Here is an 18,348-nt window from a genome sequence, read left to right on the forward strand (position 1 = left end):
ATTTACAGAAACCCATCCTTAATTGTTGTTGTTAGATGTGAAATCACGTCCGACCCATCACAACCCCATGGACAATGCTCTTCCAGGCCTGCCTGTCCTCTCCCATCCTCTGGAGTCCATTTAAGCTCACGCCGACTGCTTCAGTGACTCCCTCCAGCCACCTCATTCTCTGTCGTCCCCTTCTTCTTTTGCCCTCCATCATTCCCAGCATGAGGCTCTTCTCCAGGGAGTCCTTCCTTCTCATTAGGTGGCCAAAGCATTTGAGTTTCCTCTTCAGGATCTGGCCTTCTAAAGAACAGTCAGGTTGATCTCCTCTAGGACTGACCGGTTTGATCGCCTTGCAGTCCAAGGGACTCGCAGGAGTCTTTTCCAGCACCAGAGTTCAAAGGCCTCCATTCTTTGGCGCTCAGCCTTCCTTATAATCCAACTTTCACAGCCATCCATTGCAACTGGGAAAACCATAGCCGTGACTATACACCCTTTTGTTGGCAGGATAATGTCTCTGCTTTTTATATATGCTGCCTAGATTTGCCGTAGCTTTCCTCCCCAGGAGCAAGCGTCTTTTGAATTCTTGGCTAATAAATTCAATCTAGTGTTGTTTTTGTGCTTTGTTTTCAAGTAAAACTGCCACCTAGCCCTTTTTGCTGGCAATAAGTCTGATTAATGAGACTCCGTGTGAATCTTCTTTCCTTGGTTGTTGGGTGCCGTGAGGGGCGGGACTGCTTCCTTACTCCGGAGGTTTGTTGATTGTGGACAATTAAACATTTATTGGGAAACAATGCTGTTTCTGTTTAGAGGGACTTCCAGAAAGCTGTGACATATTTATTTGGTCATAACGACCACTAGTCTCTCTTTCTTTTTACTCTGTCACAGATTTTTTAAAAATGCTGCAAATGCAGATCATTTGCCAACCACTCAAAAGAGGCAGTCATAAGACCATGGGGGGGGGTGAGGGGGGGCAGCCATCAGAACTTTGAAACAAGGCCGTAAATAGCATTTTCAGCATGCGTTGTAACTTTGGACGGTCGCTAACTGAATAGTCTTAAATTGAGGACTACCTGTATTTACCAAGGTGGCTGAAAGAACCATTTCTTTCTTTACCTACCGTATTTTTCAGACTATAAGACGCTGTGGATTATAAGACACATATTAGCTTTGTGGGAGGAAAACAAGAAAAAAAAATCTACCGGAACCCTGTTCTCTGTGGCCCATTTGCCGTTGCTGCAGCCCGTTTGCTACTGCTGCGGCCCGTTCGCCATGGCCCATTCACCGCCAATTGCTGCAAACAGGCGGTGGCGGTGATAGGTGACAATAGGCAGAAGCAGCGATCCCTGCTGCCTAAAACAGTTGATTGGCACCACACCAGCTCCCTTTTTGGGGGTGGGGGGAGTGCGTCTTATAGTCCAAAAATATGGTATTTATTTCTCACCTGTATTATTTTTACAACTAACTCAAGGTGGCAAATATATCTAATACACTTTCCTCCTCCTATTATCCCCTCAACAACAACCCTGTGAGGTGAATTGGGCTGAGAGTGTATGACTGGTCCAAAGTCAGCCAGTTGATTTTCATGGCGAAAGCGGAACTAGAACTCCCAATTTCCTAGTGATTGTCCTGAAGTCACCCAGTTGATTTCCATGGCTAAAGTGGAACTAGAACTCCGAATTTCCTAGTGATTGTCCTGAATCACTCAGTTGATTTTCATGGCTAAAGTGAAACTAGAACTCACAATTTCCTAGTGATTGTCCTGAAGTCACCCAGTTGATTTTCATGGCTAAAGCAGAACTAGAACACACAATTTCTTAGTCATTGGCCGGAAGTCACTCAGTTGATTTTCATGGATAAAGCGGAACTAGAACTCCCAATTTCCCAGTGATTGTCCTGAAATCACCCAGTTGATTTCCATGGCTAAAGTGAAACTAGAACTCCCAATTTCCCAGTGATTGTCCTGAAGTCATCCAGTTGATTTTCATGGCTAAAGCGGAACTAGAACACACAATTTCTTAGTTATTGGCCAGAAGTCAGCCAGTTGATTTTCATGCCTAAGGAGGAACTAGAACTCACTGTCTCCTGATTTCTAGCCTGGTACCTTCACAACTAAACCAAACTTGCTTTCTGTTGTAGCCCGCCAGCAGCCAGTAGAGCTGGCCACAGATTTGAACAGTGAGAAGGTTGGGGAGGAACATGGGCCAGTCCTGGAATCTGGGGAAGGCTCTGATGAGGGCTCTGTGTTAGAGGCAGAGAGGGGGCAATAGCCGTATGCCAGTTATCAGCTGTCTTTGGAGTGAGACATAAGTGAGGCAGACAAACAGCTGGAGCCTGTTCCCAGTGTGTGCATGCGCAGAGTTGCCAGATGAAGGGAACAGCTAAGGAGAAGGGTTGTCTTGGGAGTGGAGTAAAGCCACAGGTGGACAATGAATGGCCCCTCCCAGAGGGAATAAAAGAGGAGCGACAGGGGAGTGGAGTTTGCAGGAGTCCATTAGTTCATTCCTGCATTCTTGCCAAGTATAGCGGCGTCTGAAAGATATCGGCCCGGCCACTCTCCAAGCCTAATAAAGGTGGGTAATTGTGAGCTATCTTGAAAGACTGTGGGAGAGGAAAGGCTTTGCTGGAGAGGAATTCACTGTCAATTAAATAAAAGGGGTTTATTGGGACTCGGACTTGGCTTCGTGCTGCTTGAGAAGCCTAGGGCAGAACCCTTTCCTTGTTTGATATTGAGCTGCCTTCAGCATTTGAACCCCCTGGGGGTGATAGAAAAGATACCCCTCCCCTTGCACATGTCAGCTAAATTCACCACCAAACCTATGAGGTGCACCCCGTATGGGTGGATTGCACTAAGTGCCCTTGTAAGAAAACATTCAAAGCAAGCGGAAGTGACCTTGTGTGCTGACAAGGGTAGGAATCAGACAGGAACCCATGGCCCAATAATGCCAATTGTTTCTATTCGCTGACTATATCTCAGATTTAATATAGCTGTCATGCTGACCTAGTAAGAAGGGATAAATAATAAGAAGGTCACGTAGCATCAACAGCTTTCTGATGTCATGCTGTAATTTACACCCTGTCTGCCTTATTTGTCTTCCCTTGGCAAATATCGGGCTAAGGGTATACCCGCTCTGTCCTGCCTTTAATCAGGGCTGCCCAACAAACTGCCTGTAAGGCCTGCCGCCATCTTTTCTGTTGGATCTTTGGCTTGCCACACTTTCTATTATTCTACTATTTATTATTTATTTATTTATTTATTTATTTGTGCTTCTAGACCGCCCCCTCTCCCAGAAGGGACTCGGGGCGGTGTACAGTCCATAGAGAATATCACAAAAATACAATAAAAAATTAAATATTAAATATGTACAGTTTGGAGGAGGTTAAAATGCAATTAAAAGAACTGTACAAAGCTGAATAAATATAATTTTTTAAAATCCCTAAAACGGATACTATGCCTTTTCTATGGTGGGAAAATGGGAGGGGGTGGTGGTATCGCGTTAGATGCGATGTAGTCATAACAAAATTCTTTCTAGAAAACCAAGGTCACCCTTTGTCTTTGCACTTCTGCACCTGAACGGAACTGGATGGGTGGAACTGCCAGCATGGCAGTGGACAGCTGGACCATGTGATGGACTTGTGGGTGTGGGGGCAAGATCTGGAACTTTCAACTGGGTGAGGGAAAATGGGAAGCTTTCAGATTCGGGTTTTCCCAGATGTGCCAACATGGCTCTCTTAATGAATTGGAACTTTGAGCAATACTTTGCCTTGGACTCTGATTTACTTTTGGATGCTATTTGGAACCCTGACACTTCCGATCCTTTGGTAGAAGCCCGGTGTTTTGCACCTTAAGAAATCTGTGTTGTATCTTCAAAGTGATTTAGCAAACTAAGAGAAATTTCCTGACAGTTGGAACAATTAATCAGTGAAACAGAATTTGCCTCCAGAAGTTGTGAATGCCCCAACACTGGAAGCTTTTAAGAAGATGTTGGATAACCATTTGTCTGAAGTGGTGTAGGGTTTCCTGCCTGAGCAGGGGGTTAAGGGGTCCCCAATCTTTTGGACCTCAGGGACCACCGAATCCATAATTTTAAATCCCACAGACCACTAATATGATCTGCCTAATGACAGGGTGGGTAGGTGGCTAGATGGTCATGTGTGGGTGTGGCCAACCTGAGGTCACTCACGTCAAGGGGCACCTCACCAGCCTCTACTCGCTCCTCCCCTCCCAGACACTCCTCCCCTCCCCGCCTGGGCTCCATAGGGCCCCAATAGGAACCAGTTGCTGGAGCTAAGCAGCCACCATGAGAAAGAGTTGGCAAAACAGCTCAGTTCAAATTGGACCTGACTGAGAAGGAGGTTCAGCAGAAGCACCTCACTGAGGACTACGCAGATCAGCTTTCCTTAAGCAGAGGGAAGACCTGCAGGAGTGCAAGGCCAGGTACTGGCGCCTGGAAGCTCAGCGAGCTGAGACGGTCAGCCAGTTCCAGGCCATGATGCAGTCCCACTGGAACAAGGCCCTCCGGCTCTTGTCCCCAGCGGCCCTTCCCTCCAGCCTTCACCCAAAGCCCCACACCAAAAGGCTGAAGCAGAGCCCGAGTCGGAATTTCTGCCCCCCTCTGCCCCACACAAAAAGACCCCAAAGGGGGAGACTCTCTGCCGCAACACAAGTGCTCATTGCACATATCAGGCCCAGGGGCCGTCGTTTGAGAACCTCTGATTTAGTGCAATATAAAAAATGCAAATCATTTTTCTGCAGACCACCAACATTTTCTAACAGACTAGGAGTGGTCCACGGGACACCAGTTGGTGACCGCTGGACTAGAAGACCTCCAAGGTCCCTTCCAAGTCTGTGATTTTGATTTGTTTGCTTTAGGCGAGCCTGATTTGGGCCACAAGAGACTGATTCTTGTAGTCCTGCTAGTTAGTCCTTGACTTAGTGACCGTTCATTTAGTGACTGTTTGAATGAAGTTACAAGTACCTGATAAGCTGGAATGGGTGCTTTCATCTATTCTATGCATCATATTTATTTGGTGCCGTCTATTGGTTGATCGGTGTGTTAATGGCCAGCGATTCGCTCCTAAATACCTGATAAGCTGGTGGTAAATCAGCACTCCAGTTGAGTGACAAGGGGCCCATTTCCCAGGCTTCAATCACTTCCCTGGCTATCTTTGTGCCTGCCCGGCCAACAATCTTAGTAGCTGCAAAATGGAATGTATGTCTTTGTTCATTGCAATATGAGCCTATCAATGAGCCTGGGTCTCCTTGTGTGATTGCTCAGTTGTGTTCTTGCAATCTGGTGGTTAGTAATTTAATGGTAGATAACATCATCACCATCCTACCTCTGGTCTTTAGGCCTGGCTGGAGGATTAACAGAGAGGCGCCAGGTTTAAAACGCTGGTCAGGGTACGGCAAATAACGGGAGGGAGAACACCCCGGGGCGTTTACCTGTGCAAATCCTAAAAAGAAGAGTTGGTGACTCGTAAGATCCACGGAGGGCAGGTGTTTTTCCTCCCCATTTTTCTTCAGCCAAGCTTTGTAAGCCTGCAAAACCAACAAAAGGGGCACGTCAGAGTGCACACAGATTTACTACGTGCAACAACCCAGGAGCAAAAACAGCAAATAGAGGTTTGTCAAAAAATAGAGATTTTATCAGCCAAAGAATATAAACTATACATACACATACTATAGGCAGAGGTCAAACAATAATCAATTACAGCAGGGAAAAACACATGGCGAGAGAGAGAAATGCCCAAACAGGACCTCTTTTTATTATACAAGCTCTTAAAGGGATAACAGCCCAAAAAAACCCTTGCTGACTCATTCCCATCATTGCATCAGCTGGTCAGCTCTTAAATCACTACCCTGACAGGACATCTGTACTCAGGAAGGGTGTGAATTCTGCCCCTTCGCTCCAGGAATTTGAACCTCAGATGAAGACGTTTTGAGCAAAGCTGGCTGAGGAACTCTGGGAGTAGAAGTCCACAAGTCTTAACGTTGGCAAGGTTGGAGACCCTAGTTCTGGTGTGGTGGACAATTTTTCCCCAGGGCTTACTCACGTTGTAAGCGGCTTTCAGGCCCCCGTGGTCAGCAATGTTCTCTCCCAAAGTCTGTTTGCCATTGACGTGCTCTCCGTTGACGAGGTATTTGCTGTATTGTTCTTCCATGCACTCTGTCCTGTTCTTGAAGGCCTCAAGGGACGAGTTTTGCCACCAAGGACGCAGGTTCCCTTCTCTGTCGTACTCTCGGCCTGGAAGGAATAAAATGGTTTTTTGTTTTTAAAAAAAGTTTTTTATTAAACATAAATTAAAACATTGGACACAGTGTAAACCGTCCTGGCAAAAGCTATGCCATACATGCTAAGATATCAAGTTATACATTGTAGCCATCCTATTTTTTTAACATTTGATCCATACCGTATTTACCGTATTTTTCAGAATATAAGACGCACCTTTTTCCCTCAAAAAAGAGACTGATAATCTGGGTGCGTCTGAATACACTGAATACAGTATTTTTTTGCCTCTCAAAACCCCACCCCCTTCACCAAAATGGCTATGCATAGCTTGTAGGAGGCTTTCAGAGAGCTCCTGGGGGCTGGGGAGGGCAGAAATGAGCAAAAAATGCCGTTTTTTGCTCAATTTTGCCCCCCAACCCCCAGGAGCACTCTATAAGCTTCCTAAAGGCTATCCATGCCCCCTTTTTTGCGAAAAATGAGCCTTTTTTTTGCTCATTTTTGTGGGGGACCACCCCCTAGGACAGTGGTCGGCAAGCCGCGGCTCGCAAGCCACATGCGGCTCTTTACACACTTTAATGCGGCTCTTCTGTGTGCCGGGCGCCCGCTCCCCTCCCTCCTCTCGGGCGGCCGCCCCAAAAGTCAGGACTCTGCAGCTAGTCTCTGTAATTGCGCCGCTGCTCCACGCCGTGGAAAACATAGGCGCAATTACAGCCCGGAGCAGGAGCAAAGCCCCTTTCCCAACTGGCCCTTCCTCCCTCGGAACGCTTCGGAGGGAAGCTTCTGCAAAAGCCCGGGCGAGTGACAACAAGTTCCCGCCGTTACAAAGTCTGCGAGGCTGTAATTTTCTGAGCTGTGCGCGCGCGCCTGTTTTCCACGGCGTAGAGCAGCGGCGAGATTCTGCACGGCGAGCGATGATTCTGGGGGCCATCCGGGAAGATGAGGAACGCGAAGGGGGACCCTGCCCCCCCCCACTGATGGCCTCCGGAATCATCGCTCGCCGCTGCTCCACGCCGTGGAAAACAGGCGCGCGCGCACAGCTCAGAAAATTACAGCCTCGGAGACTTCGTAACGGCGGGAACTTGTTGTCACTCGCCCGGGCTTTTGCAGAAGCTTCCCTCCGAAGAGTTCCGAGGGAGGAAGGGCCAGTTGGGAAAGGGGCTTTGCTCCTGCTCCGGGCTGTAAGCTTCCCTCCGAAGTCTTGGGATGTTCTGAGGAGCCCCCCAAGGCAAAACGCCGCTGCCAGGTAGTTAAAAGTACCTCTCTGATTCTGTCAGACTCTGTCAGTCTCTCTCTGATTCCCTCTCTCACTCCCTCTCTCTGTTTCTCTCTCTCTCTGTCTGTCTGTCTCACTCACACACACACACACACACTGTGGTCACCTTGTTGAGTGTTCCAATCACATTTGAAACACTCAACAACTGGCCTGCATTTATGGTATTTTGCAGCATTCTGCAGTCATAGGACAGAGGGAGAGACAGAGACAGACACACACACAAACACAGAGTGACAGAGAGAGAGGAAGGGAGGGGAGAGAGACAGAGGGAGAGACAGAGACAGACAGACACACACACACACAGAGTGAGTGAGAGAAAGACAGACACACACACACACAGAGTGACAGAGGTGGGGGAAGGAGGAGAGAGAGAGACAGAGATACAGAGAGAGAGACAGACAGATAGACACCCAGAGAAAATGACAGAGGGAGACAGAGAGGGAGGGAGGGAGAGAGAGACAAAGAGCCAGAGAGAGAGAGAGAAAGAAAAAGAAAAAAAGAAAGAAAGTGGGAGAGGGAGATGAAATTAAAAACAACAACATACAAACCTGACTTACTCAAACTATCCAAGGAAATGCAAGGCCAATGTTCACATTAGTGGTTGTGACTTTGTCAGTCATTGTCAGGATGTAATTTTCTCTACATTGTAAGGCAAATTTTACGGAATTTAACGTTATCGATAAATAATATCATTCTAAAGTTTTTGTTTTATTAGTTGTGTTATTTGTATCCTCCCGACCTATGTGGATACTTGCATGCAGAATATTCTCAATAAAAACTTATTGAAACTAAAAACTGTACCATCCTATGTATTTTCAGTTTTAAAAATGTGGCTCTCAAAATAAATTTCAATCATGGTTTTGGCGAGATTTGGCTCAGTTGAAAAAAAAGGTTGCCCACCACTGCCCTAGGAGAACTCTACAGGCCTCCTAAGGGCTATTCATGTCTTTTTTTTGGGGGGGGAATGGGTCCGTTTTCGCGAAAAACGAGCCGTTTTGGGGAGGTTTGCAGAGTGCAAAATCTTTTTTCTTTTTAATTTGTCTCCGGTGCGTCTTACACTCTGAAAAATATGGTACAAAAAAGAAAAAAAGTAACCTATTTCCAGCTGTGTTAATTTGTGTTTATCTTGTACATTTTCGCATTTATCATTTCATACCTCATTCTAGTCTCCATTCTATGAATCTTGGCTCATGCTTATTTTGGGCTTTCCCTTTTATACTCCAACCATCGATAAAATTTATCCCAGATCTTATAATATTCTGATTCATCTTTATTCTTCAATTCCCATGTCAATTTATCCATTTCAGCGCAGATCAACATTTTCCTAATGATTTCCCCTTCTTGTGGAGTTTCCCTGTTTTTCCAATTTTGGACCAAGACCTTTCTTGCTGCCGTGATAATATGTATTGTTAAAAAGATAACCCCCTTGTTGTATTTCTTGTTTATAATTCCCAAGAGAAATAGTTCCGGTGTGAATTTTATTTCCTCTTCGGTTATCTCTATCAACCACTTTTGGATATTCCACCAGTATATTTTGGGGTTTTGGCACGACCACCACATATGATAATACGTGCTTGGTTCTTGGTCACATTTCCAGCAATTTGGCGATGAATTTCTAAACATTTTGGCGATTCTTGCGGGTTAGAGTGTCGCGTAAGGCAGGGGTCGCTCCAGAAGGACAGGCTTCCTAGCTCTCATCAGATGGCAGTATTTAGAGGAAGGGGCCAGAGGAATAGCCATTCCCTTTGGGGAGAGGGGGCGGTCTAGAAATCAAATAAATTGAAATTGAAATTGTTCTCAATGCCAGAAAATGTCTCCTTATTTCTAGGTTGAATCTGTCCTTGATCAGTTTCCATCCATTATTCCTTGTCTGGACTTCAGGTACCTTGTAAAATTGCTCAACCCCCTCCTCTCTGTGAGAGCCCCTCAAATATTGGAAGACTTCTACCCTGTCTCCCCTGGTCCTTTTCTCTTCACTAGACTAGCCATGCACAGTTCCTGCAACCGTTCATCGTATGTTTTAGCCTCCAGTCCCCTAATCATCCTGGTTGCTCTTCTCTGCACTTTTTCTAGAGCCTCAACATCTTTTTTATAATATCGTGGCCAAAACTGGATGCAGTACTCTAAGTGTGGTCTTACTAGGGCTTTATAGAGTGGTATTAATACCTCACGTGATCTTGATTGAAGCCCTTTGTTAAATGCAATTTAGGATTGCATTGGCTTTTTTGGCTGCCATGCCACACTTAGAAAACACCGTGAATGGGGAATGCGAACCCCAAACAGCCACGCCCCCCAGGTGGAATAACAGCCCGTTACCTTGATCATCGAAAGCATGGGTGAGCTCATGCCCCATCACGACGCCAATGCCTCCGAAGTTGAGGGCCCTGGAGGGACAAAAAGGAAATAAAAACACATGAAGCAGTAGGTGAGGCTTTGACTACCCCAGACAAGTCTTTTAAATAAGCCACATTGAGACCCAGAATTTAAAAAAAGCAGAAGAGGTTCCCTCTCTTAATTTTTCACAACAAATATTTGGCTCGAGGTCACCCGTGCCTTTGGTCACTTCCCATCTAGATTACTGCAGGGCACTCTACATGGGGCGGCCCTTGAATACATCTTGGAAGCTGGAACTGGCCCAGAATGCAGAGCGAGAGTCGACTGGTGGCCATTTTTTTTTCCTTCTGGATGCAACTCAAGGAGCTGGTTGTCACCTGTCAAATTTATATGGTAGATCTAAGTTATCTGTGGGACACCTTTCCCAAAGGTGATCGGAGAGAATGGCTACTCCTCTGGTCCCTTCCTCTAAATACTGCCATCTGATGAGAGCTAGGAAGCCTGTCCTTCTGGAGCGACCCCTGCCTTACGCAACACTCTAGCCCTGAAGTCTGACAGACCTATCTTCTTGTGCCACATCCGTCACTGGACATTGGCAATCATGTTGGCAATCCTATTTGTGTCAACAGCCACACGAAAAAGTGCTGTTCAGTTTTGTCCAAACCAGACCCTTAGATTTTGAAGCCATGAAGTTCTTCTTCTGCCTGGACCTCATTTGCCTTCAATCTTTCCTTGGAGGATTAAGTGAAGTGTGCCGTATTTTTCGGGGTGTCGCACCACATGTCCGAAATATTCTAACTTTTGCTTTTTTTATGGCTTTGATGATTTCCCTTGGTTTCCCCAGGTGGCTTATCTCCTGGGAATAATCTCCAATCTCCTAGCCTTCCGAAAAGCATTGAAGATATGGCTGTTCCCCCCAGCACTGGGATGGAATGGGATGGGATGGAGTAGAATAGAATAGAATAGAATAGAATAGAATAGAATAGAATAGAATAGAATAGAATAGAATGGAATATAGAATGGAATAGAATATAGAATGGAATGGAATGGAATAGAATGGAATATAGAATGGAATGGAATATAGAATGGAATGGAATGGAATAGAATATAGAATGGGATAGAATGGAGTGGAATGGAGTGGAGTGGAGTAGAACAGAACAGAACAGAACAGAACAGAACAGAACAGAACAGAACAGAATAACAGAGTTGGAAGGGACCTTGGAGGTCTTCTAGTCCAACCCCCTGCTTAGGCAGGAAACCCTATACTGTTCCAGACAAATGGTTATCCAACATCTTCTTAAAGACTTTCAGTATTGGGGCATTCACAACTTCTGGAGGCAAGCTGTTCCACTGATTGTTCCTCCTTTGTTTTAGGTTGCTTCTCTCATTGATTAGTTTCCACCCATTGCTTCTTGTCCCACCCTCAGCTGCTTTGGAGAATAGTTTGACCCTTTCTTCTTTGTGGCAGCACCTGGGATATTGGGCAGTCCTTGGGATAGGATGAGGTGGGGGAGAAGATTTTATGAGGGACTCTGTGTCAAGTTTTTAATCGTTATGATTTTAATACGTTCATGAATTACATTGTTTTATTATTGATATTGTTTTAATTTCTAATTGGGAGCCACCCAGATTTCAATATATGACAGACGGCTCTATAAATGTTAAAAATAAACATTCATTGGTAATTTTTAGCATAGATTATTGTGGGCCCATTAGCTTCTTCTTCTTCATCTTTTAAATCACACAGTCGCATTATTTCACAGTACAGAGAGAAAGGAAGGATTAAAGTTTCTCCTTTTCCAGAAAGGAATAGGAAACAACTGACTAAAAACAACAACTGACAAGCCCTGTCGGAACAGGGAATAAGTTTTGGAGAAGAACCCATGGAGAAAGCAATCTAGTTAAAAATACCAACAGAATGACCACTTATGAGCCACGGTGGCGCAGTGGTTAAAATGTAGTACTGCAGGTGACTTCTGCTGACTGCCAGGTGTTGGCAGTTCGATCCTGACTGGCTCAAGGTTGACTCGGCCTTCCCTCCTTCAGAGGTGGGTAAAATGAGGACCCAGATTATTGGGGGCCAATAGGCTGACTGTTAAACCGCTTAGAGAGGGCTGTAAAAAGCACTGTGAAGCGGTATACAAATCTTAGATGCTAGTGCTATTTATTTATTTATTTACTAAATAAATAGACTGGAACACTGCACTAGTGCCGCAATTTCTAGATTCTCTGCAAAAACCCAGCGAATGAAAGATGATTGAGTTTAAACCGAATGGCTAAAACTGGCACGGGGAAAAATACCTTACTCCAACGCGGACACTCCACAACTGGGAAGAGAGACTTAACACATGACCAATCATATCAGACTCATGTTAATGTTTTCCCATGCAGGTACCTTGTGCTTTTCTGCACCCTGAGCATTTAATCTGAAGCCTCAAACGGAGCATAGATAGATACAGAGATCAACAGAGTTGGAAGGGACCTTGCAGGTCATCTAGTCCAACCCCCCCGCCCAAGCAGGAGACCCTACACCCGTGATGGCGAACCTATGGCCAGTGTGCCACAGGTAGTACGCAGAGCCCTCTCTGCAAGGACGCATGTGTGCATGCCTCCCACCGGCCAGCTGGTCTTTGGGTCACTGCCGTGCATGAGCGGAGGGTGGGGCACATATGCAGGGATACTCTTATTGCATTTTGGGGGTTTGGGGGTGTGTGCCCCACCCCCCACACCATGTTTTGGGCCTGTAAGGCCTCCTGCACCAACCTGGAGGCTAAAATGGGATACAGGGACGCCGTGCGAGGCCTACCATGCTCCATTTTGGGCCTGGAAGGCCTCCTGCACCTACTTGGAAGCCAAAAATGGGTGGGGGGGGGGCGAGGTGCATGCATGGGGGGCACTCACATTGTATTTTGGGGTTTTGCACACAGGCGCTTTGGGCCCTTGGCACCAAAACGTTTAGCTATCACTGCCCTACACTATTTCTAACAAATGGTATTTATTTATTTATTTATTTATTTATTTATTTATTTATTTATTTATTTATTTATTTATTTATTTATTTGTGCTTCTAGACCGCCCCCTCTCCCAGAAGGGACTCGGGGCGGTGTACAGTCCATAGAGAATATCACAAAAATACAATAAAAAATTAAATATTAAATATGTACAGTTTGGAGGAGGTTAAAATGTAATTAAAAGAACTGTACAAAGCTGAATAAATATAATTTTTTAAAATCCCTAAAACGGACACAACAGATTAAAAACCCTAAAATAACCAGATAATAATACATTTGCCAGGAGGGACAGTTGTAATTATGCCAGGCCTGCTAATCGGAACAGGTGAGTCTTCAATTTTTGCCGGAAGGAGCGGAGGTCAGAAGTGGTTCTAATGTCGGGGGGGAGGTCATTCCAGAGGGTTGGGCCCATCACAGAGAAGGCCCTACTCCTTGGTGTCGCCCGTTGGCATTGCCTAGTGGACGGCACCAGGAGAAGTCCCTCCCTGTGTGAGCGAATTGGCCGCAGGGATGTATGTGGGAGGATGCGGTATGTGGTAGTCCAATCTCTTCTTGAAAGCCTCCAGAGATGAAGCTCCCACAACTTCCAAAGGCAACTTTTGTTCCATGGGTTGATGGCTCTCACTGTCAGAAAAGTTCTCCTTATTTCCAGGTTGAATCTCTCCTTGATCTTGCCCTGATCAGATCCTTCTCTTTAACAGATTAATAGAGTTGGAAGGGACCTTATAGGTCATCTAGTCCAACCCTCTGCCCAAGGAGACCCTACACCATTTCTGAGAGATGGCAGTCCAGTCTCTTCTTGAAACCTTCCAGTGATGAAGCTCCCACAACTTCTGAAGGCCACTTAGGTTCCATGGGTTGATTGTTCTCACTGCCAGAAAATTTATCCTTATTTCCAGGTTGAATGTCTCCTTGGTCAGTTTCCTTGAGCTTGCGTGTTACACTACCCTGCCCTAAGTCTCGTCTTCCCACCCATCACCGCTGCACCCCAACGCACTTGGGATGGTTGTGGGCGTAGAACGGAGCCTGGAGGATGCCTGCAGGAAAGACGATGCCGTTCTTGGTAGGCAGGTAATAAGCGTTGACGGTCTGGGGGGTCATGCTCCACCTGGAAAAGCACCAGAAAACGTCAATTGGGGGGGTGGGGGAGGCACAGCCGGCCCTGTTTAGGCAGAGTTACGCCTGGCACAAAACTGGGAAGTGGTCCTTTCGGGAGGACACGTTAATGCCACTCTTTCTAGCCAGTTCTACTTTAAAAGCCTCAGTCTCATTCTTGGGCAAAGGGGATACACCAAACCCCTTCATCATTTGCATCTTAACAAGGGGTTAGACTCAGGGGTGGGTTCTAGCCGGCACTACTGCCGATTCACTCATGTGCGTGCTTTGCGTGCATGCATGCATAGTGCAATTAAAATTGTTCTGCGCATGCATTGAAAAACAAGATGACTGGGGAACCAGTTTGAGGGCGTTGGGTCACTGGCCAGGCCACCAAATCACTGCCAGTTGGTCTGAACCGGTCCGAACCAGCAGGAACCCACCACTGGTTAGACTTAAGGTCCCGATGAAGTCTGCTAACTTTCTACATGCATTATTTTTATTTGTTTATTTATTAGATTTTTAATCCCACATCCATCTATCTATCTATCTATCTATCTATCTATCTATCTATCTATCTATCTACCTACCTACCTACCTACCTACCTACCTACCTACCTACCTACCATCTATCCATCCATCCATCCATCCATCCATCCATCCATCCATCCATCCATCCATCCATCCATCCATCTATCTATCTATCTATCTATCTATCTATCTATCTATCTATCAAATGGCTCTTGTGTATGTGGTGTGTGTGTGTGTGTGTGTGTGTATAAACTTGTTACACAAATGACTTACTCTCTGGAAAAAAACACTGTGGGGGTAGCACACCCCTAACACCCCTGGGGGTGTGTTCTGTTAAGATATAGCCTGTTGTGCCTTCAAATGGCGTCTACTGTACTGCTGTAAAATGGCTTCTACTGTACAGCACAGTGGAGTTGCCATGGCAAAACTGCTTCATAGTACTCCACAAGGGGGCTCCCTCTGGTAAGAGGGAAAATCCAACATTAGAAATAATGTTTGGTCCTGACATTTCCCCCCTATAAATAAATACCCAGGCAACAGCAGGTTATTAGCGTTAGTTACTTTATAAACAACTTAAGACTATGAACATACCTAATACTCCTCCCTCCTCCTCCTCCCTTCCCCATAACAACAATCTTGTTGGGTTGGGTGAGCTCAAAGAGAGCGACAGGCCCAAAGTCACCCAGCTGGCTTTCATGCCTAAAGCGGGACTAGAACTCATAATCTCCTCATGACTAGCCTAAAGTCGCCCAGCCGGCTTTCCTGGGAATGTCTGGAACAAAAGAGTCTGTCTTGGTGTCATCAATGCTAAAAATAAACTCAGTGACACTTTGCTCTATATCTTCAACCCGACCCCGGTTGGGACTAATCTAGTAGTCTGGATAATGAGATGGACAGCATATAAATTAAACAAACAAACAAATAACCTCAGTAACCTAGTAATTTGGATTGTGAGCTGGACAGAATATAAATTGAATGATTGATTGAATCAATCAATCAATCAATCAATCAATCAGAATAGAGCTGGAAGGGGCCTTGGAGGTCTTCTAGTCCAACCTCCTGCTCAAGCAGGGGCCCCATACCATTTCAGACAAGTGACTGTCCACTGTCTTCTTAAAAGCCTCCAGTGATTAACTACCCACAACTTCTGAAGGCAACTTCTGTTCCACTGATTAATTGTTCTCACTGTTAGAAAGTTTCTTCTCAGTTTTTGGTGCTTCTCTTTTTGATTAGTTACCACCCATTGTTTCTCGTCCTGCCTTCTGATGCTTTGGAAAATAAGTTGACTCCCTGTTCTTGGTAGCAGTCCCACCAATACTGGAATACTGCTATCATATCTCCTCCTAGTCCTTCTTTTCTCTAGACTAACCATACACAATTCCTTTTTGATTCATTGAACTAACTAACTAACTAACTAACTAACTAACTAACTAACTAACTAACTGTCAGAATATTCATGAACTGGCAGAGACATGGCAACAGGTCAGCCATTGAGGACTGGCTGGAATAGGACATGGTAACAAGGTCAGCCAATCTATAGTCATGGCAACTACTGTAGGTCAGCCAATGGGAACTATTTGGTGACCGAGGGCCATGCCAGGCAGCTCGGAGCCTGGGAGTGACTTACCTATGTAGCTCTGAGTCTGTGCAAGAGAACTAATCGAGGCTGCAACTCTGAATCAAAACTAAAAGAAACTCATTTGAGTACTGTACTCTGCCTGTGTTTGTACTTACGTCTCTACCACGTTGGAAGAATGGTATTGGTATATTTACTTATGTTCTATTATGTATGTAAAGAAGTTAATGAATCCTGATGAATCAGTTATCTATGTGTGCTTTCTGGATTTCATTTCTGCAACAAACTCTGACACTAACTAACTAACTAACTAACTAACTAACTAACTAACTAACTAACTAAATAACCTGTGCCAGAACTTCATTCATGCTTCGGTGCCTAGTCCTCTGAATCTTAAAACAAATTTTAGAACTTGTTTTTCTGAATCCGGATTTTCTCTGTTCGACTTTCAGTGTTGGATTTTGGCCTATGGGTTGTCTACCTCTTCCTCTTGTGTTGTTGTGTCAAATCGAGGGAATTTGCCCTCCCTTCCTAACCCCATCTTATGCCATGACTGGGAAAAAGGGTATCCTTACTGGTCCCGGTTGGGAGGCTTCCTCAGTTGGTCTGCCATAAACCTGGCCGAGAAGTTGTAGAAATTCAACATATTCTGAAAGAAAAAGTCTTCCGAGACCTCATACTGGAAGAAGAAGCAGAAGAAAGAAAGAAACACATTTCACTCTTAAAGAAGGAAACCTCCATTGCTCAGCAACGTGCCATGAATGCAGAAAATCTACCATTTCCAGTAAATTTTCTTCTATCTATCTAAACAGTGTATATAAAAATGGCTGTGTTTGTGTATGTTCCAGCATAACTCTGGAACGCCTTGAGCAATTTCAACCAAACTTGATACACAGATGGCTTACTCTCTGGAAAAAATATTGTGGGGGTAAGATACCCCTAACAACCATCGGAGTGTGTGCTCTGTTAAGATACAGCCTGTTGTGCCTTAATGTGGCCTCTACTGTACAGTGCAGTGGAGCTGCCATGGTAACGGCTTCACAGTACTCCACAAGGGGGCTCCCTCTATTAGGGAATATCCAATATTAGAAATTACTTTTGATCCGGACATTTCCCTCTCATTAATAAATACCCAGGCAACGCCAGGTTATCAGCTAGTACAATCTAAAGGAAAAAGCACAAATTATTCACATATCAACCTAGGAAATTGGTCAGAAGATGTCTTGGTCCATGCGGCTTGCTAAAACAATAGCTCAGGGGTGTCCAACCTTGATCGCTTTAAGACATGTGGACTTGAACTCCCAGAATTCCATAGCCAGTCCTGCCATGCTGGCTAAGAAATTATGGGAGTTGAAGTCCATACGTCTTAAAGTGGCCAAGATTGGACAGTGGTGGGATTCAGCCGGTTAGCACCCATTTGGGAGAACCGGTTGTTAACTTTCTAAGCAGTTCGGCGAACCAGTTGATGGAAGAAATCTCATTTTGTTTTTTTTCCACTTCACAGGGCTAATCCTGTAAGGAAGGCAGGAAGGAGACATTCTGGTGTTGTTTCTAGCCTAATCTTTAACCCTCATTACAATGCAACAGCTAAGGAGAAGCTCCCATTGACCTGGGAGATGTTGAGTTGGCCATGCCCACACGGTCACATGACCACCGAGCCAAACCCACCCAGCTGGTCATTAGGGCAGAGAACTGGTTGTTAAATTATTTGAATCCCACCACTGTGGACCTCCCTGCAACAGCTGGTGTCAGGCCTGCAGCCATCTTTTCTTTTGGCTCTCAGGCCTGCCACACTTTCTATTATTCTACTATGCATCTTCTATTGTGGGAAAATGGGAGGAGGGATTGTACGGAGTTAGATGCTATGTAGCCATAACAAAATTCTTTCTAGAAAGTCAAGGTCATCTGCACCTGACCGGAACTGGATGGGTGGAACTGCCAGCATGGCAGTGGGAGATTGGACCATGGGATGAACTTGTGGGTGTTGGGTCAGGATCGTGAACTTTCAACTGGGTGGGGAAAACTGGGAAGCTTTGAGATTCAGGTTTTCCCAGATGTGCCAACACGGCTCTCTTAATAAATTGGAACTTTGAGCAATACTTTGCCTTGGACTCTGATTTAATTTTGGATGCTATTTGGAACCCTGACAGCTGGTTTCTTACAACACAGTGACCCATGAATTGTCTCCAAACCATTTTAGTCTGTACTGTGCAAAATCACCATTAAGCCATGCAATAGTGAACAAACCACAAAGCCTGGCTTCACACACTGTATGAAACAGCAAGCTGAACCAACCACATTTGACCCAAC

General features: G+C 45.3%; 1 protein-coding gene across 1 annotated transcript in view; it reads right to left on the reverse strand.

Moving 5' to 3' along the window:
- The window catches only part of ECE2 (endothelin converting enzyme 2), a gene marked incomplete at both ends in the record, with an annotated part of 82,768 nt that overhangs the window by 989 nt on the left and 63,431 nt on the right, over positions 1 to 18,348 (reverse strand). The window contains 5 exons of the mRNA XM_081956301.1: positions 5,432 to 5,527; positions 6,043 to 6,233; positions 9,808 to 9,875; positions 13,834 to 13,944; positions 16,614 to 16,717. Coding sequence (XP_081812427.1) covers positions 5,432 to 5,527; positions 6,043 to 6,233; positions 9,808 to 9,875; positions 13,834 to 13,944; positions 16,614 to 16,717 — 570 coding nt within the window. The remainder of the gene's footprint in view (positions 1 to 5,431; positions 5,528 to 6,042; positions 6,234 to 9,807; positions 9,876 to 13,833; positions 13,945 to 16,613; positions 16,718 to 18,348) is intronic.

The sequence above is a fragment of the Natrix helvetica genome (genome assembly GCF_964273705.1).
Source record: "Natrix helvetica genome assembly, chromosome: 5".
Lineage (NCBI taxonomy): Eukaryota > Metazoa > Chordata > Lepidosauria > Squamata > Natricidae > Natrix > Natrix helvetica.